The following is a 21,049-nucleotide window of genomic DNA, read 5'->3' on the forward strand; positions in this document are numbered from 1 at the left end:
TTTTCCTTTTTCTTTTGAGTGTTTCAAGCTCTTGGTGCGTAAAGAAGATCTGTAAAGTTGCAAAGACTAAAGTCTAAAATCCAAAGAGATATTCTTTATAAAATTTAAGAGTAAACCACTACCTCCTAAAACACCTTGATTAAACATGCCCTCACATCTTGATGTCACAGTGTGGGAAGATTTGCATAACACCGCCCAAATTTTAACGCATTGTCTCCGTTGCTGCTGTCGCCGCCATGTTGTGCAGACGCTGTTTGTTTTGTTGTACGGAGGACTCCTCTTTCCTGTGAGAGTAGCCTACAATGTCGGTGTCTGTTTCTATAAAGTGGGGCAATTCCAGCTTTGCAAGGACAGTCTGGTGCTTCTGACACACAGTCTGTAAGAATGTTTACATATATAAATAATTTGCCACTGTGATAATTTGTCAACAATGAGCTTTGTAAAAATCGATGCGTTTCAGAAAGGCGGGGCATAGAGGAGAAACAATAATGAACAGTACATGGAAACTAATGTGTTTTTAAACCTTAACACAAACACATTGCATTACACCCAAATACACAAAATAATGTTCTTTTTAGCATGTCATATGACCGCTCTAATATTTGTTTGTAGATCTGTTGTTTAAATTATTACTTGCTGCTAGGAAAGAATATTTAGTTACCTACCTATTACTAAATTTATTTTAGCTGTAGTTTGTATTTTTGATTGCACTTACTGGTAACTATAATAATTGCTATTGGCTAAGAAGGAGTGTTATTTGCATTGCTCCCTTCCTGTACTAAAGTGCAAACTGTTTCAGTTTGAGGAATTGCCCTGCTATAAACTATTGGCTGTGCTATTTAGAAGGTGGCCACAGCTGTTTTCACTGTAGTTTCATAGAGTGTGGATATTATTTTATGTCTGTGTGCTGACGCAGAAGCGTTCAGGCCTCGTGTTCAGCCTCCTTGTGTGAAGACCGACCAGTGTAATGACCTGAAACTTTACCTGCTTGACTTCAGAGAGAGAGACAGAGCAACGAAACTGGCAACACACTAAGTATTATTTTTATCCTTCCTTTACACACTCTGCTGTCCTCTTTTTTTCCACCTCTATCATATGTCTCCATAATCCGGTTGTCTCTCGACAACTCTCTAATGTCACACTCAGACACAACACAATCTTGCTAACCTGCATCCTATCTTTTCATCCTCTACTGCACATCTTTCTTTCTCTGAGGGTCTCTGGAATTGTCAGTCAGCTGTCAACAAAGCAGACTTCATTTCTACTTTTTCTGTACAATCCACACTCAGCATCTTGGGCTTGACTGAGACCTGGATTTGTCCAGAAGACCCAGCAACCCCAGCTGCTCTCTCTAACAATTTCTCTTTCTCTCACACCCCCCGTCAGGTTGGCCAAGGTGGGGGCACTGGTCTGCTCATTTCTAACAAGTGGAAATAATCAACCCACTCTCCCCTATGCATTTATAACTCATTTGAATCTCATGCCATTACTGTAATAGCTTCTATAGAACTCCAGGTTGTGGTAATTTACCGGCATCCTGCCCAAATTATATCCACAAATCAGGCAACCAACTTGACTTAATTTACACACGCAATTGTATTCAAGACAACATTCAGGTAAAATCCCTACATATCTCTGACCTTGCTTCTTCTTGCTACCGTTCGGACGTTCTAGCTCAATGCTCTGCGCTTTGCTTCTTATTTCTGTACTTTTCTCTGATTTTTCTAAGATTTCTACATCAGCAGATCAGCACAGTGCTCAAAAAAACAAAAAACAGATTTTTTGGCACAAACGCTAAAACTAAAAACTCTTTGGGACTGGAATAATTCTACAAAAAGAAAACTTTGCATCCCACTGCCACCAGCTTATATTCCGGAGACTGCCGCCTACATTCAAACAGAAGAAAGAGAAAATGCCTCCTGTTGGATCTACTTGTTGCATCAACTGCTGCAAACTTCTACAAAGGATTGTGATTTCTTGAAACAAAGTTACTTGCTGGACTTCCAAAACAGATGGAACACTTAACAGACCGTCATCATGGACCCCCTCAGCATACAGCCGGTGAGTCCCATGAATCTTCTGAATCTCAACAGTTTATACCAAGTGTAGAGGAACAAGCCGAAACTGATCTCCACACTAATCGATGGCACAAACAGGGAGCGAGACCCAAAGGAACACGAAATCACAGATTGTCACGAGTTTCTCGTATTGCTGCCGTAGCTTCCTCTACCCCAGATTCGACTATGACAAGGCTTGTGAATACTTGCATTCAACCACCCCCTATATATCTTGAGAACAGATTTGAAGCATTAATGAATGTGGCTGAGGAATCCCAAATGCATTTAAACATGGATCTGATCAGCCAGCAGCTAACACCGCTATTAACAGGCGCTCAAGGTCAAGCAGACAGTGGCATTCAGCTCAGAGCGCAGCCGAGCCCAGGACTCTGATAGTGGGTGACTCTGTTATCAGAAACATCCGTAGCAGGACTACAACAACATGCTGCCTTCCTCAAGCAACAGTCTCTGATGTGAACAAGGAACTTCAGAACATTCTGATGAAGCACAAGACTCCAAATCGAATCATCATTCATGTGGGGAAGAATGATTGTTACGACCCTCTTAAAATGGTCTAGGGGTAAAAGGAGTAACATTCAACATTTTTGTGGTAAACCTGTAAAACTGATGGAGGCAGCAAGAGACAATGCAGAGACACTGGTTGCCAACAAATGTGATTTATTGTACAACGTGAAAATCCAAATAACTACCAAAAAGAATATAAATCATTAAAGAGACAACCAATATATACAAATATTTACAACTCAGAAAACAAACAAAAAGAACACAAATAAACCCAAGAGAAAGAGGACGCTAGTGACGCCAAAAGAAAGAAAGAAACAAAACAAAATCACTTCTAACTTATTGTAAACCTCTAACCTAACTAAAGAAAAAGAAAGCAAATCTTCAGCGCCAGGCGCCATAAACTTCCCTATTCTCAACTAATAAAAAAAAACCCCAAACATACAGTGGGTGGCGTTCACCTCTTACCTAGGGTGTCTAAACAGATCGAGTTACCTAAATGTTGCACAATGGAAGTCGCACGACATCTTTCCTATCCACCTTCCTCTTGGGTAAGGAGTAAACGTCTTAGAGCCTAAGCTCAGCAAAGCTCAAAGAGCAACGCCATCCAAGTCACAAGGTGACAAAACAAACAAAATGGCAAATCAAAAAGAGGCAAGGTTCAAAAGAAAAAGGGTTAAAACAAACTAAGTGAAGTTTGGCATAAACAAAGAAACAAAAATCAAATCAAGAAACAAGTAACATAACAGCAAAACCCCAGGAAAGCAAAAAGGTTTCCAGTTCACTTCCTTGCACGTCCTATAATCTGATTTTGGAAACTTTACTGGCACTGGATAGGTCGGTGTCAGATTGATTAATGAAGACGGACAGCTTCCAGAGCCTATCAGCAGACAAGGGAGGCACCTAAGAGATTGACAGCCAAGAGCAGGCACTCACAGGAATATTTATGGATGTAACAATGATATTCGGAAAGAACAGTCAGAACTCCTTAAGAAGGACTTCAGTGAACTCTTTGAAACACTTCAAAGACTCAAAGTTCAGTTGTTCATCAGTGGACCACTCCCAGCACGTGGAACAAATATGTTTTCACGGTTGCTTTGGCTGAACACATGGCTACAAAAACCTTGTAATATAAAAGGAGTGAATTTCATTGACAACTTCAATCTTTTCTGGGGCCATAGACAATTGTTTAAACCGGATGGCCTCCACCCAAACAAACTTGGTGCTAGAGTGTTTAAGGACAATATCTACTTTTCCCTCTGTCATCCTTCAGCAGAGTGTGTCAATCCATTCAGCACACACACACCGGGTCCGAGTCATCATGTGGTTGACATATCCCACAAGGACACTGATAACACCATGCAGACAAAACAATCACTGCTGATAGACACTATCACGGTTGAGCCCTGCCCTACAGAGTTCCTCACAGAATGACTGTGATGTATCAAAACAGCTACAAGGTTCAGCACCCAAGTACGACTTTCTGGAAAACAGCCAGGGAAGCCAGTACAACATATCACAGCCACCCGAAACACCAGAGACACATAGCCCATCTCACTAGACAAATTATCTCTTTCTCCAGCATCTCCACTTCTGTGCTTCTCACAGAAAATGGAGGAATTTGTGTATGCTGGGACTAAACTCTCTCACTCATTTGCTGCAAGCCCACAGATATCAACAGAAAAACGTCAGGCCCCAAAACCACCAAAGCCTGTGGTCCCTGCTCATGCAAGAGCTCTTCGACCACTGCCACAAAGCCAGGGCCCAAACCCTCTATCTGCTGAAGGTGAACCAAAAACAACTGATAGCAGCTCTTAGTGATATGTGTCGTGAACCCAGTGTGCCTGTAGCTTTCTCAATTTCAGTTTTATCACATGATAGAAAGTCTAAGGCCATCTCAGGCCGAAGGGCAGACTCATCTAATCTGCGGCATATTATGCATCAGACAAAAATTGATGTAAAGACACAAAGCACAGCCATCAAGTTAGCATCTTTAAACATTCGTTCACTAAAAAATAAATAATTTATAATCAATGACTTTATAACCACAAACAATCTGGATTTTATTTTTCTAAACGAAACATGGCTTGAAGACTGCTGCAATGCAACAATCCTAAATGAAGCAGCCCCTCCTAACTTAACTTACATGAGTGTTTGCAGGACTGTTAGGAGAGGTGGGGGTGTAGCTGCTCTATTTAAAGATGTCTATCAATGCAAGCAAGTATCATTTGGTCAGTACCTGTCTTTCGAATATCTAGGGATTGTGCTGAAAGGTGCTCCACGCATTCTGTTTATTATTATTTACAGGCCTCCAAAATACTCTCCAGCCTTTGTTGAAGAGGTCACAGAAATGTTATCAATGATTTCCTCAGAGTTTGACTGTTTTGCTATTGCAGGAGATTTTAATATTCACATAGATAATGCAGAAAACAAAACTACAAAAGAAATGATAACGGTTCTAAACACTTTTGACCTGATTCAGCATGTGCATGAGCCCACACACAAAGGTGGACACACTCTAGACTTAATCTTCAGTAGGGGTCTTAACATTTCTGTTATGTATGTAATATCGTTATTTCCCCATTGTGCCTGCGGGTTGTAATTGTGAGTTGTGTTCCTTAAAGTAATAAATCCAGAAGAAGAATAGTATCCCTGAATGTTGGTTGTGTTATTTGAACGTGGTTTAACCCAAGAGTTTTATATATGTTTTAGTCAGTTAAAACATAACATATTTGGCGACGAGGTGGATTTAAATGACCACAAAGCTACTAACTTACAGTGAATCATAGTTAGGCGTTACGTTACCATAAATTTTCTTTTCTCTGCGTAGCTTTAGTGTTCAGATTAGCTAGGATGGCTGCTGCCATTGGCCACATGGAAGCTTTTAACGAAAGCGTCGAACCGTGGACCACATACATCGAACGATTTGAACACTTCATAAAAGCAAATAGGATTGAGGCCGAAAAGAAAGTGCCTGTGCTACTCAGTGTGATCGGAGGAAAAACATATGGACTACTCCGAAGTCTTATCGCACCAGAAAAACCGGGAGAGAAAAGCTTCAAGCACATTACAGACACGCTACAGCAGCACTTCTCGCCGAAGCCCCTGGTCATCGCGGAGCGTTTTCGTTTCCATCGGCGGAATCAGGAGGAGAGCGAGTCGGTGACACAGTATGTTGCAGTGCTTAGAGGGTTGTCAGAACACTGTGAATTTGGGGGACATTTGGATGATGCACTTCGCGATAGATTTGTGTGTGGCCTAAAGAGTGAGGCTACTCTAAAACGCTTGTTGACTGAGTCTACGCTGACGTTTCAGAGAGCGGTAGAGTTGGCGGTCTCCATGGAAACAGCGTCACGTGAAGCACACCAACTCAGCGGATCACTGACGGTAAATGCACTGTCTTTATCAAAGAGTAAGACTGGGAACAAATGCAAACGATGCGGAAAAAATAACCATAATGATGATGATTGTTGGTTTAAAGACAAAAACTGTAATGTTTGTGGAAAAAAAGGCCATATCAGTCGCGTTTGCAGGAAAAGTAACGTTTATGATGACAGAAAAACAAAGAGTGGAAAAACAGCAAAAGCTGCAGGGCCAACGAAAGCATTTAAGCAGAAAGGCTACATAAAAAAGGGAAATGTACACCGCCTTGATGCTGATGCAGTGTCTAATGAGGATGACACAGACTCAGATTTAGCTCTGTATAAACTGTCGCAGCCAGGAGAAAAGTCTAGTATCACCGTGAAACCAGAAATTGAAGGTACACCACTGGAAATGGAACTGGACACGGGCGCAGCAGTGTCATTGATCTCAACAGAGACTTATGATCGAATATTGAAACACCTGCCCCTATGCTCAACGGACATTGTTCTTCGAACATACATTAGGCAAGCATTGAACTGGAAAGAAATTAAAACAGTCAGATTGAAGACACTCGAATCTGTGTTGCAGAAACTTGCTGCTATTTTCTCTACACATTTGGGAGAAATGAAGAACATCACCGCTAAAATAACATTGAAACCTGAAAACAAACCCAAGTTTTGCCAGCCCAGAGTCGTTCCGTATGCTCTTCGTCCAAAAGTCGAAGCGGAGCTGAAACGTCTCACTGAAATTGGAGTATTGTCACCAGTAGAGCATAGTGAATGGGCTACTCCGATAGTTCCTGTTGTAAAGAAAAATGGAGACGTGCGCATCTGTGGTGATTTTAAGGTGACGATAAACCCTGTCTTACACATTGAACACTATCCATTACCACGCATTGGACTGGAGCAGTTTGGGTTGCATGCTGAAAAAGGGAAATGTGACTTTTTCAAGGACTCACTGGAATACTTGGGTCACATAATTGATGCAGAAGGTTTGCACAAGTCACCTAAAAAAGTACATGCAATTGTCAATGCGCCAATTCCATCAAACATCACACAGCTAAGATCATTTCTAGGCCTGTTAAACTATTTTGGGAGATTCATACCCAATCTGGCAAACATAGCGAATCCTTTGAATGCCCTGTTGTGTAAAGGGAAACGCTGGCAGTGGTCTGAGGAGTGTGATGCTGCATTTAAAAAGGCAAAATAACAATTGGTGTCACAAAATGTTTTGACACACTATGACCCTCAGAATGCAATTCGGCTTGCATGTGATGCATCACCTTATGGCATTGGTGCCGTCATTTCCCACATGCTACCCAGCGGTGAAGAAAAGCCAATAGCTTTCGTATCACGCACACTTAGCAAGGCAGAACAGAATTATGCACAGATTGAGCGCGAGGCTCTGGCCATAGTGTTTGGGGTCAGAAAATTCCATCAATATCTTTACGGGCGGAAATTCACGCTTTTCATGGATCACTGCCCCCTTACTACGATCTTTGGGCCACAAAAAGGAATTCCGTCTATGGCGGCAGCACGGATGCAAAGGTGGGCATTACTTTTATACAATAGAGTACAAAAGAGCTGAGCATCATGCAAATGCTGATGGTCTTTCCCGTCTGCCGTTACAAGTAGAACACAGTGAGAAAATGGATGCAGTAGAGCTATTTTACCTCGAGCAGATGGAGAAACTCCCTGTCAGTGCCACGGATATCCGACGTGAGACTATGAGTGACTCAACCTTGTCTACAGTCGTCGAAACGGTCATAAAAGGGACCCAAGCTGTCAACCTGACTGGTAATAATGAACTCTCACCTTTCATCTCCAAACGCGCAGAGCTGTCCGTCCAACACGGGTGCTTAATGCGGGGCATGAGAGTTGTGGTTCCCCTTAAGCTGCGGAAAAGAGTACTGGAGGAACTGCACACTGGCCATCCAGGAATTGTCAGAATGAAAGCCATTGCTCGCAGTTATGTGTGGTGGCCTGGTATTGATGCTGACATTGAACTGTGCATGAAAATGTGTCAGTCATGTCAACAAATACAGAAAATGCCAACCCAAGCACCCCTCCACCCATGGGAGTGGCCAAGCAGACCATGGGAACGTATTCATGTAGATTTCGCTGGCCCATGTGAGGGTCACATGTACCTAGTCGTAGTTGATGCACATTCGAAGTGGCCTGAGGTGCAGTTGATGACATCAACAACAGCAGGGAGGACAATTGAAGTTTTGCGGAACCTTTTCAGTCATTATGGACTGCCTGAAGTCCTGGTGAGTGATAATGGACCACAATTTGTCTCTCAGGAGTTTGTAACTTTCCTGAAGGCCAACCATGTGAAGCATATCCGTTCAGCCCCATATCATCCTGCAACCAATGGGCAGGCTGAAAGGTTTGTTCAGTCGCTAAAACAAGCATTGAAGGCATCTAAGGGCTCTTCCACTGTTCAGAGACGGTTGGAAACATTCTTGCTGACGTATCGCAACACACCACATCCAACGACTAGAGAGGCCCCTTCTATGTTGTTTTTGGGACGACAACTGCGCACACGGCTGGATGCCTTGAAACCCAGTGTGACAGCTGCCGTGCGACTCTCACAGACCTCCCAGGTCCTCCGCCGTGCTGGTCGTTCAAAACCAAGACAGTTTGGAGTCGGCGATGCAGTTCTGGCTCGTGATTACAGAGGGAGAGAAAGATGGACATCAGGTGTGGTGACGGCTCAAAGTGGTCCAGTGTCTTATAATGTGGATGTAGGAACTTCTGCGGAATGGCGACGCCATGCTGATCAACTCTTGTCCATTCCGAATCAAGCAGCTGAAACTCAGGTGACACAACCACCTGACATCAGTGATGTACCGGTTCCTCTACAGACCTCTGTAAATGAAACTTCTTCAGCACCACCAACCAGGGAACAGGATGTTAACAGTGACCCATCAGAGTCTCAGATAAATCATGGCAAACTCAACATTCCATCAGTGCAGGTCAGACGTTATCCAGCCAGAGTGATTAAACCGCCCAATCGTCTGACATTATAAAGCCATGAGAAACTCCTGTTGAACTGAAATGTAATTAGTTATGTTAGTGAGCCTGTTCTGACAAGGGGCAGAATAATCCCCGAACTGGCTCTACTTCTAGTTAAAAAAAAGAAAAAGAAAAAAAAGGCATAACTTTTGAGTAGTTGAAAATGCATTGTTTTTCTTTTGTTTGTTGATTAAGAGGGGAGGAAATGTTATGTATGTAATATCGTTATTTCCCCATTGTGCCTGCGGGTGGCACTGCCACTTGTAATTGTGAGTTGTGTTCCTTAAAGTAATAAATCCAGAAGAAGAATAGTATCCCTGAATGTTGGTTGTGTTATTTGAACGTGGTTTAACCCAAGAGTTTTATATATGTTTAAGTCAGTTAAAACATAACAATTTCATCCATTGTTATTAAGGACATAGCACAATCTGATCACTTTCTGTATTTTCTTTGATATTTTGATTTCTGCTACAACTGAATCTAGACCGGTCTCTGTCAGGAGGAGATGCATTAACGAAAACAAAAGTGTACTATTTATGGAGGCTATATCTTTAACACCAGGAATTTCTGCAGACTCTGTTGATATTCTCTTTGATTCCTTTAAGGGGGGGGGGGGGGGGGGTGAAATGCTCGTTTTCACTCAATATCCTGTTAATCTTGAGTACCTATAGAGTAGTACTGCATCCTTCATAACTCCAAAAAGTCTTTAGTTTTATTATATTTATAAGAGAAAGATAGTCTGTACCGTTTTTCCCGGAAAAATGAGCGCCTGGAGGCGTGACGTGGGCGGAGCTAAAGAATCACGAGTGCGAGTAGGCTTTTGCGTTGAGAGCGTTTGGAAGCTGTGACATTACCGTGAGAAAAAAAAATCATCCAAAACAAACCATGGCTAACAGTCAGATTCAGCTGTATATTTATGATCCAGAATCAGATCTGAAATTTAACAAGAGCAGCAGCAGCAACGACGTCACTGTATATATTTGCTTAGCGGTTTTGGAAAATGACTAAGTTCCACTTTATGTTCGTCTTTGTTCGTCTTTTTAAGGTGTACATGTGGAAAGTGCAGTTTGATGACAACATTGCATGTTGTTTACTTGATGTGCTTACGCACAGATAGCTAAGTTAACAACACAGAGATATTTGAAGCAGTTTTCCTCACCGCCTCCGGTTCCAACACACGATCGTGACCCTTTTTCGTTGGGTCTGCATTATCCTTAAGAAATAAACGATATGAAAAACAAGCATCATTGAACAAAAATACTCCTTCAAACGTACAACTTAATTTTTGAAACTTTGTCCATGTTTAGCATGGGAATCCAACTCTTTAAGAGTGTAAAAAAACTCAGTATGCATGAAATAGCATTTCACGCCCCCCCCCCCCCCCCTTTTACTCAAAAGTTTAGAGTGTTATTGATGATATTGCTCCAATAATAGTCAGTAAGAAAACAAGCAGACAGAAATCAGTTTGGAGAAGATCAACAGCAGTTTAGACTATGAAAAGACAATGCAGAAAAGCAGAGCGGATGTGGCGGAAGACAAAACTTGAAATTCACTATAGCCTTCATGCTTTTAATGTGAAACTAGCCACAGCTAGACAGAATTTCTTCTCAAACCTTATAAACAGTAACTTAAATAACACTTGCACTCTTTTTGCCACTGTTGAGAGACTGACAAACCCCCCAAGTCAGATTCCCAGTGTACTGCTCTCAGACAGCAAATGCAATAAGTTTGCATCCTTCTTTTCTGAGAAGATCATCAATATCAGGAAGACGATTAGCACATCCTCAAGTTATGCAGAGATCAGACAGATAAGGCCACAATATAAAAAAGATACTATGTCTATTTTTGAAGCAATTGATAGCAAAATTCTGGAAGACATAGTGCAGCAACTAAAATCGTCAACCTGCTACCTTGACACACTTCCCACTTCTTTTTTCAAAAATGTGCTTAACTGCTTAGAAGCAGATCTTTTAGAAGTGGTGAACGCCTCACTTCTTTCTGGGACATTTCCAAACTCCTTAAAAACTGCAGTTGTTAAGCCCTTCCTGAAAAAGAGCAATCTTGATAACACCATTTTGAGCAGTTTTAGACCCATATCTAATCTCCCTTTTATAGGCAAAATTATAGAAAAGGTCGTTTTTAATCAGCTGAACAAATACTTAAACTCAAATGGATACCTGGACAATTTTCAATCAGGTTTTCGACCGCATCACAGAACAGAGACAGCACTCATTAAGGTAATAAATGATATTCGCTTAAATTGTGACTCTGGCAAAATATCGGTGCTGGTATTGCTAGATCTCAGTGCTGTGTTTGACACTGTCGATCATAACATACTACTAGATAGACTGGAAAACGGGGTCGGGCTTTCTGGGATGGTACTCAAATGGTTCAGGTCATACTTAGAAGGGAGAGGCTATTATGTGTGAGATTGCATCCGGGTGAGTAGTGTACGCTGGCGCGTTCTGGCTGCCGCTCCTCTCTCTCTCTCTCCACTGCGATGCAGCGTGCTTTCTTCATGTTTGCCGGGAAATTGTTTTTCTTGGTGTTGGCCTGGTTACTTTCTATCGGCTCTGTGGACTCACAGATAGGCTTATTTGGAGCTGATGCAGACGGGGCTTTAATGAACATGGCCTTACAGTACACCTCTCGCCAGCTCTTATCCTTGAAGCGGAATTACTATCTGTCGGGGGACACCTACGACCGCTGTGACAGGGCTGGATCACTGCGGCCCAAGCGGTATATTCATCGGAGCACAGGACGAAGCTACATCTCTTCCTCGTCATCTTCCATCCCAGTTTTGAACTGCCGATGAAGGACTACAAGACTGTCATCCTCCGGGGTTGATCTTACTAACTTGAGCGGCAGTTCTGTGATGCGCCGTCTACAAGCCCTTTAAAAGCCGCGTTGCTGAACGTGCGCTCTGTGAACAACAAAGCTCTATTACTGGCGGATTTTATCATGGACAATAAGCTGGACTTGTTTTTCATCACGGAAACATGGCACAAACAGGACGATGGTTTTCTTTTTAATCAGCTGACTCCAGCGGGCTTTGGACTCATTGACGTTTCACGAACTACAGGTAGAGGTGGTGGTATTATAGTTCTTTACAAACTGCAATACAAGATTCACCCTGTGTCCGTTCCTCTTTTTAAAACTTTTGAATGTATTGTTTTAAATGTGTCGGATACTCACTCTGCTCTCCATTCTGCCATGGTCACTATCTACCGACCTCCTAAACTGAATAAGGACTTTCTGTCTGAGTTTGCTGATCTTCTTTCTATATTGTCTGTCAGATTTAAGAAAATTTTGATTCTGGGTGATTTTAACTTGCATGTAGATCAGAAAGCCTGTCTCTTGGCCAAGGATTTTCTATCACTCTTGGACTGTTTTAATTTTTCTCAGTTTGTAAATGTCCCCACTCACTGTAAAGGACACACGTTAGATTTAATTATTGCAAATGACTCATCTCTTTCTAATCTCTCTGTTGTGGATGCTGGACTTTCTGATCATCTAGCTATCTTTTTTAATATTGAGACATTTCAGTCTAGTAGAGAGACTTCACGAACTATTTCTTTCCGTAAATGGCAATCAATTGATCATGCTACCTTTGCAAACTCGATTGTCTCTTCTTTAGTTGACATGTCTTCTGCTCCTCTTGAGGATAACATTTTAGCATTCAATAATGTCCTTACAGCCAACTTGGACATCTTTGCACCCATAAAAACACGTAATGTTTCATTTGCATAGTCAGCCCCCTGGTATAATGGTGACTTGCGTATACAGAAGGCTGTGTGTCAGAAATTAGAGCGAAAATGGCGTCACTCTGGTTTAAATGTGTTCCACCAGGCATGGAAAGATTGTTGTCAAACTACAGAGTAGCCATTGAAACTGCAAGATCTGCCTATTTCTCAAACATTATTGATAATAATCAAAGCAATCCCAGGAAGCTCTTTCATACAATTAACAGTCTGCTTAAAGCAGATGGTGTCAGTTCTATGACTTTACCTGACGGGCTGTGTAATGAGTTTCTCAAATCTTTCAGTGAAAAAATTTACAATATTCGCACAAATATCCATTCCTTGCAGTTAATACTCCTAGGTTCTCTGCCATTCCTTTATCCAAATTTACTTTATTACAACCTGAGATGCTCTGCAACCAGGTTTCTGGTATGAAAGCTACCACTTGCATACTTGATCCCATGCCTGGTAGCCTGTTTAAATCCTGTTTTGGTCCTTTATGTCCCTCAGTTCTTGCTATAATAAATGACTCTTTGTCAACAGGGGAGGTGCCAGCAGCACTTAAAACTGCTGCGGTTACTCCCGTTTTAAAAAAGCAAAACTCTGATTTGAAAAATCTGTCAAATTATCGCCCAATCTCAAATCTATCATTTCTGTCTAAAATCTTGGAGGGTGTGGTTGCAGCTCAATTAAACAAACACTTAATTGAAAATAAACTATTTGAGCAACGTCAATCAGGTTTTCGAAAATTACACAGCACTGAGACTGCGTTGGTGAAAGTCGCTAATGACTTACTAATTGCCTCCGACTCCGGCTCCACGTCCATTCTCATTCTCTTGGATCTCAGTTCAGCCTTTGACACTGTTGACCATGCCCTACTGCTTAATCGCCTCGAACATGTATTTGGCTTGTCAGAGACTGTTCTTGACTGGTTCAAGTCCTATTTCACTGACCGTAGCCAATTTGTTTTTATGGGTGGTTATAGGTCCAAGGTTGGTTCTGTTCATACGGGTGTTCCACAATGTTCAGTCTTGGGTCCTCTACTCTTTAGTATGAACATCTTTCCACTTGGTCAATTACTACAATCTCTAAACCTTAACTATCACTTTTATGCTGATGATACACAGATTTATATCCATACTAGACCGGGTCAGCAAGTGAGCATTGGGCATCTTTCTAACTGTATTGCTGAGATAAAGATTTGGATGTCATCAACTGCGAAAGGTTGGGTCTCCTACTCTGTCTGTTGATGGCGTTGCACTGGAGTTTAAGTCCAAATTAAAGAATTTGGGTGTCATATTTGACGCCACACTGTCATTTGAGCCTTTTGTCCAGAATACAGTTAAGACATAGTATTATCACCTCAGAAATATAGCCCGGCTACGTCCTTTGTTATCCTTTTCGGTAGCTGAGAAGTCGATTAACTCTTTTGTCTTTTCGCGCAGTGACTACTGCAATGGTCTTCTAGCTGGGGTATCTAAATCATCACTGGATAAATTGCAATATCTTCAAAATTCAGCTGCTAGAGTACTTTCTGGGGTCAAGACCAGGGACCATATAACTCCAGTCTTGGAGTCCCTGCACTGGCTACCTGTAATGTAACGTATTGATTTTAAAATCCTTATGCTGGCCTATAAATCTCTGCACAATCTGGCACCTTAGTATTTGACTGACTTATTAATCCCCTACACACCACGTCGCAATCTGCGCTCCTCTCAGAGTGGTCTATTGGTTGTTCCGAAGACACGGCTTCATACGCGGGGTGACCGAGCATTCTCTGTCTATGCTCCTAAGCTCTGGAATTCTCTCCCAGCCGACATCAGGGAAGCAAATTCATTAGTGACTTTTAAATCTCTTCTTAAAACATTTTATTTTAGGATTGCTTTTACATGAACTTGATTTTATGCGTTTATTTTCTTGTACTTACATTGTGTTTATTCATTTGGAGTTACAGTATTGTTCAAAATAATAGCAGTACAATGTGACTAACCAGAATAATCAAGGTTTTTCGTATATTTTTTTATTGCTACGTGGCAAACAAGTTACCAGTAGGTTCAGTAGATTCTCAGAAAACAAATGAGACCCAGCATTCATGATATGCACGCTCTTAAGGCTGTGCAATTGGGCAATTAGTTGAATTAGTTGAAAGGGATGTGTTCAAAAAAATAGCAGTGTGGCATTCAATCACTGAGGTCATCAATTTTGTGAAGAAACAGGTGTAAATCAGGTGCCCCTATTTAAGGATGAAGCCAACACTTGTTGAACATGCATTTGAAAGCTGAGGAAAATGGGTCGTTCAAGACATTGTTCAGAAGAACAGCGTACTTTGATTAAAAAGTTGATTAGAGAGGGGAAAACCTATAAAGAGGTGCAAAAAATGATAGGCTGTTCAGCTAAAATGATCTCCAATGCCTTAAAATGGAGAGCAAAACCAGAGAGACGTGGAAGAAAACGGAAGACAACCATCAAAATGGATAGAAGAATAACCAGAATGGCAAAGGCTCAGCCAATGATCACCTCCAGGATGATCAAAGACAGTCTGGAGTTACCTGTAAGTACTGTGACAGTTAGAAGACGTCTGTGTGAAGCTAATCTATTTTCAAGAATCCCCCGCAAAGTCCCTCTGTTAAAAAAAAGGCATGTGCAGAAGAGGTTACAATTTGCCAAAGAACACATCAACTGGCCTAAAGAGAAATGGAGGAACATTTTGTGGACTGATGAGAGTAAAATTGTTCTTTTTGGGTCCAAGGGCCACAGGCAGTTTGTGAGACGACCCCCAAACTCTGAATTCAAGCCACAGTACACAGTGAAGACAGTGAAGCATGGAGGTGCAAGCATCATGATATGGGCATGTTTCTCCTACTATGGTGTTGGGCCTATTTATCGCATACCAGGGATCATGGATCAGTTTGCATATGTTAAAATACTTGAAGAGGTCATGTTGCCCTATGCTGAAGAGGACATGCCCTTGAAATGGTTGTTTCAACAAGACAATGACCCAAAACACACTAGTAAACGGGCAAAGTCTTGGTTCCAAACCAACAAAATGAATGTTATGGAGTGGCCAGCCCAATCTCCAGACCTTAATCCAATTGAGAACTTGTGGGGTGATATCAAAAATGCTGTTTCTGAAGCAAAACCAAGAAATGTGAATGAATTGTGGAATGTTGTTAAAGAATCATGGAGTGGAATAACAGCTGAGAGGTGCCACAAGTTGGTTGACTCCATGCCACACAGATGTCAAGCAGTTTTAAAAAACTGTGGTCATACAACTAAATATTAGTTTAGTGATTCACAGGATTGCTAAATCCCAGAAAAAAAAATGTTTGTACAAAATAGTTTTGAGTTTGTACAGTCAAAGGTAGACACTGCTATTTTTTTGAACACACCCCTTTCAACTAATTGCCCAATTGCACAGCCTTAAGAGCGTGCTTATCATGAATGCTGGGTCTTGTTTGTTTTCTGACAATCTACTGAACCTACTGGTAACTTGTTTGCCACGTAGCAATAAAAAATATACTAAAAACCTTGATTATTCTGGTTAGTCACATTGTACTGCTATTATTTTGAACAATACTGTATGCTTGTATGTAAAGTGCTTTGAGAAAGCTACTTTTAAAGGCGCTATACAAAATAAATATATTATTATTATTATTATTATTATGTGAGTATAGGAGAGCATAAGTCTAAATGGACATCCATGACATGCGGAGACCCACAAGGCTCAATTCTCGCACCGCTCTTGTTTAGCCTGTATATGCTTCCACTAAGTCAAATAATGAGAAAGAACCAAATTGCCTATCACAGCTATGCTGATGATACCCAGATTTACCTAGCCCTATCTCCAAATGACTACAGCCCAATTGACTCCCTCTGCCAATGCATTGATGAAATTAATAGTTGGATGTGCCAGAACTTTCTTCAGTTAAACAAGGCAAAAACTGAAGTCATTGCATTTGGAAACAAAGATGAAGTGTTCAAGGTGAATGCATACCTTGACTCTAGGGGTCAAACAACTAAAAATCAAGTCAGGAATCTTGGTGTGATTCTGGAGACAGACCTTAGTTTCAGTAGTCATGTCAAAGCAATAACTAAATCAGCATACTATCATTTAAAAAACATTGCAAGAATTAGATGTTTTGTTTCCAGCAAAGACTTGGAGAAACTTGTTCATGCCTTTATCACCAGCAGGGTGGACTATTGTAATGGGCTCCTCACCAGCCTTCACAAAAAGACCATTAGACAGCTGCAGCTCATCCAGAACGCTGCTGCCAGGATTCTGACTAGAACCAGAAAATCTGAGCATATCACACCAATCCTCAGGTCCTTACAATGGTTTCCAGTTACATTTAGGATTGATTTTAAAGTACTTTTACTCGTATATAAGTCACTAAATGACCTAGGACCGAAATATATTGCAGATATGTTCACTGAATATAAGCCTAACAGACCACTCAGATCATTAGGATCAAGTCAGTTAGAAATACCAAGGGTTCACACAAAACAAGGGGGAGTCCTCCTTTAGTTACTATGCTGCCCACAGTTGGAATCAGCTTCCAGAAGAGATCAGATGTGCTAAAACACTAGTCACATTTAAATCTATACTTAAAACGCATCTGTTTAACTGTGCATTTATTGAATGAGCACTGTGCAATGTCCGAACTGATTGAACTACATTTTCACTGTTTTTTTTATTATTTTGTTTTATGTAAAATCATTTTATAACTGTTTTAAATTCATTTTAAATAACTAAATTTTTTAATAAATTTAAAAGTATTAAAATTACTTGTTTTATTCTTCTTATTATCATTGTTCTTCATGATTATTTTACTTTCTTTTATGTAAAGCACTTTGAGTTACCATTGTGTACGAAATGTGCCATATAAATAAACTTGCCTTGCCTTGCCTTGACCATTTCTTCATTACAGTTACTATAGTTTAACTATATTTTATGTATATGGGGTGTTGATGGCGTAGTCGATAAGACACATGGGTTTGAATCCACTGTGAACCCACTCGAATCCACGAATCCACTGTGAGACACCAATGTGTCCCTTAGCAGGACACTTAAACACTAGTTGCTCCAGAGGCGTGCGACCTCTCAGAATCAGAATGAGCTTTATTGCCAGGTATGTTTACACATACGAGGAATTTGTTTTCGAGACAGAAGCCCTGCAGTACAACAGAATGACAGTGACAGAACATAACACATAATAAAAGAATAAAAAATACAAATAAGTAGATAGTGAATGACAATATACAAATGACAATTGTAGGCAGGTATATTACAAAATGCAGTTATGTATGTACATATATATTATGTGCAAAATTTAAGTGTATACTAAGTATGTGTGTTAGATAAATAAAGTGTATGTGTATATAAATATAAAGTGTAGTGTGTTCGCCGTTATTATCAGCTGTTCATAAGATGGATTGCCTGAGGGAAGAAACTGGTCCTGTGTCTGGTTGTTCTAGTGCTCAGTGCTCTGTAGCGTCGACCAGATGGCAACAGTTCAAAGAGGGAGTGTGCTGGATGTGAGGGGTCCAAAGTGATTTTGACAGCCCTTTTTCTCACTCTGGATAAGTACAGTTCTTGAATAGATGGGAGAGTTGAACCGATGATTCGCTCAGCAGTCCGGACTACCCTCTGTAGTCTTCTGAGGTCAGATTTAGAAGCTGAGCTGAACCAGACAGTTACTGAAGTGCAGAGGATGGATTCAATGATGGTGGAGTAGAACTGTTTCAGCAGCTCCTGTGGCAGGTTAAACTTCCTCAGCTGGCGGAGGAAGTACAACCTCTGCTGGGCCTTTTTCACAATGGAGTCAATGTGAATGTCCCACTTCAGGTCCTGAGAGATGGTGGTTCCCAGGAACCTGAATGACTCCATTGCAGTCACAGTGCTGTTCATGATGGTGAGTGGGGGGAGTGCAGGGGGGTTTCTCCTGAAGTCCACGATCATCTCCACTGTTTTGAGCGTGTTAAGCTCCAGGTTGTTGAGAGTGCACCAGACAGCCAGCTCTTTTACCTCATGTCTGTAAGCAGACTCGTCAACGTCCTGAATGAGGGCGATGAGTGTGGTGTCGTCTGCAAACTTCAGGAGCTTGACAGAGGGGTCCTTAGATGTGCAATCATTAGTGTACAGGGAGAAGAGCAGTGGGGAGAGTACACAGCCCTGGGGAGCTCCGGTGCTGATTGTACGGGTGCTGGATGTGTATTTTCCCAGCCTCACTAGCTGCTGCTGTCTGTCAGGAAGCTGTTGATCCACTGACAGATGGAGGTGGCACGGAGAGCTGATTTAGTTTTGGGCAGGAGGAGGTTTGGGATGATCGTGTTGAAGGCCGAGCTGAAGTCCACAAACAGGATCCTAACATAAGTCCCCGGTCTGTCTAGGTGTTGCAGAACATAATGCAGTCCAATGTTTACTGCATCGTCCACAGACCTGTTTGCTCTGTAGGCAAACTGAAGAGGATCCAGCAAGGGCCCAGTGATGTCCTTCAGGTGGCCCAGCACCAGTTTTTCAAATGACTTCATGACTAAAGACGTTAGAGCCACAGGCCTGTAGTCATTTAGTCCTGTAATTTTGGGTTTCTTAGGGATGGGGGTGATGGTGGAACGTTTGAAGCATGAAGGGACTTCGCACAGCTCCAGCGATCTGTTGAAATATATATCAATTGTAAGTCACTTTGGATAAAAGCGTCAGCTAAATGAATAATGTAATGTAATGTAATAGTTTGCTACCTGTGTGCCACCTACCCCTAAACCAGTTACTTTTAGATGAAACCTACACTTCCTTTGACCCTCCCATCTTTTCTCTGTAGTATCGTCCTCTCTTCCCTCACCTACCCATTTCTCATCTCTGGATGTGAATGCAGCAACTGACACTCTATGCTCTACTTTAAACTGTTGTCTAGATGATATTTGTCCTCTCTCCTCCAGACCAGCACGGGCTGCCCCTTCTTACCCCTGGTTATCTGATGTTCTTCATGAGCACCGGACAAAACTCAGGGCAGCAGAGAGAAAATGGCGCAAAATCAAAAGACCTGTCTGTCGTTGCTTTCATCTTTCTCTGAAGTCCATACTGACAAATCTTAATTTTCCACAACAAGATCAACATTTACATTTATTTGACGCTTTTATCCAAAATGACTTACAATTTCTATATACAGTTTTGTTCAAAATAATAGCAGTACAATGTGACTAACCAGAATAATCAAGGTTTTTAGTATATTTTTTATTGCTACGTGGCAAACAAGTTACCAGTAGGTTCAGTAGATTGTCAGAAAACAAACAAGACCCAGCATTCATGATATGCACGCTCTTAAGGCTGTACAATTGGGCAATTAGTTGAAAGGGGTGTGTTCAAAAAAATAGCAGTGTCTACCTTTGACTGTACAAACTCAAAACTATTTTGTACAAACATTTTTTTTTTCTGGGATTTAGCAATCCTGTGAATCACTAAACTAATATTTAGTTGTACGACCACAGTTTTTTAAAACTACTTGACATCTGTGTGGCATGGAGTCAACCAACTTGTCGCACCTCTCAGCTGTTATTCCACTCCATGATTCTTTAAAAACATTCCACAATTCATTCACATTTCTTGGTTTTGCTTCAGAAACAGAATTTTTGATATCACCCCACAAGTTCTCAATTGGATTAAGGTCTGGAGATTGGGCTGGCCACTCCATAACATTAATTTTGTTGGTTTGGAACCAAGACTTTGCCCGTTTACTAGTGTGTTTTGGGTCATTGTCTTGTTGAAACAACCATTTCAAGGGCATGTCCTCTTCAGCATAGGGCAACATGACCTCTTCAAGTATTTTAACATATGCAAACTGATCCATGATCCCTGGTATGCGATAAATAGGCCCAACACCATAGTAGGAGAAACATGCCCATATCATGATGCTTGCACCTCCATGCTTCACTGTCTTCACTGTGTACTGTGGCTTGAATTCAGAGTTTGGGGGTCGTCTCACAAACTGCCTGTGGCCCTTGGACCCAAAAAGAACAATTTTACTCTCATCAGTCCACAAAATGTTCCTCCATTTCTCTTTAGGCCAGTTGATGTGTTCTTTGGCAAATTGTAACCTCTTCTGCACATGCCTTTTTTTTAACAGAGGGACTTTGCGGGGGATTCTTGAAAATAGATTAGCTTCACACAGACGTCTTCTAACTGTCACAGTACTTACAGGTAACTCCAGACTGTCTTTGATCATCCTGGAGGTGATCATTGGCTGAGCCTTTGCCATTCTGGTTATTCTTCTATCCATTTTGATGGTTGTCTTCCGTTTTCTTCCACGTCTCTCTGGTTTTGCTCTCCATTTTAAGGCATTGGAGATCATTTTAG

At 41.4% G+C, this 21,049-nt stretch overlaps 1 protein-coding gene across 1 annotated transcript; it reads left to right on the forward strand.

The window, feature by feature from the left end:
• Positions 1-5,432: 5,432 nt before the first annotated feature.
• LOC128017569 (uncharacterized) lies at positions 5,433-9,010 on the forward strand. Its single transcript, XM_052602973.1, is given in 2 exon segments — positions 5,433-7,514; positions 7,624-9,010. Coding segments are annotated over 2 exon segments (3,432 nt in total). The 3' UTR covers positions 8,974-9,010.
• The last annotated feature ends 12,039 nt before the right edge of the window (positions 9,011-21,049 follow it).

The sequence above is a fragment of the Carassius gibelio genome, chromosome A7 (assembly GCF_023724105.1).
Source record: "Carassius gibelio isolate Cgi1373 ecotype wild population from Czech Republic chromosome A7, carGib1.2-hapl.c, whole genome shotgun sequence".
NCBI classification, from domain to species: domain Eukaryota; kingdom Metazoa; phylum Chordata; class Actinopteri; order Cypriniformes; family Cyprinidae; genus Carassius; species Carassius gibelio.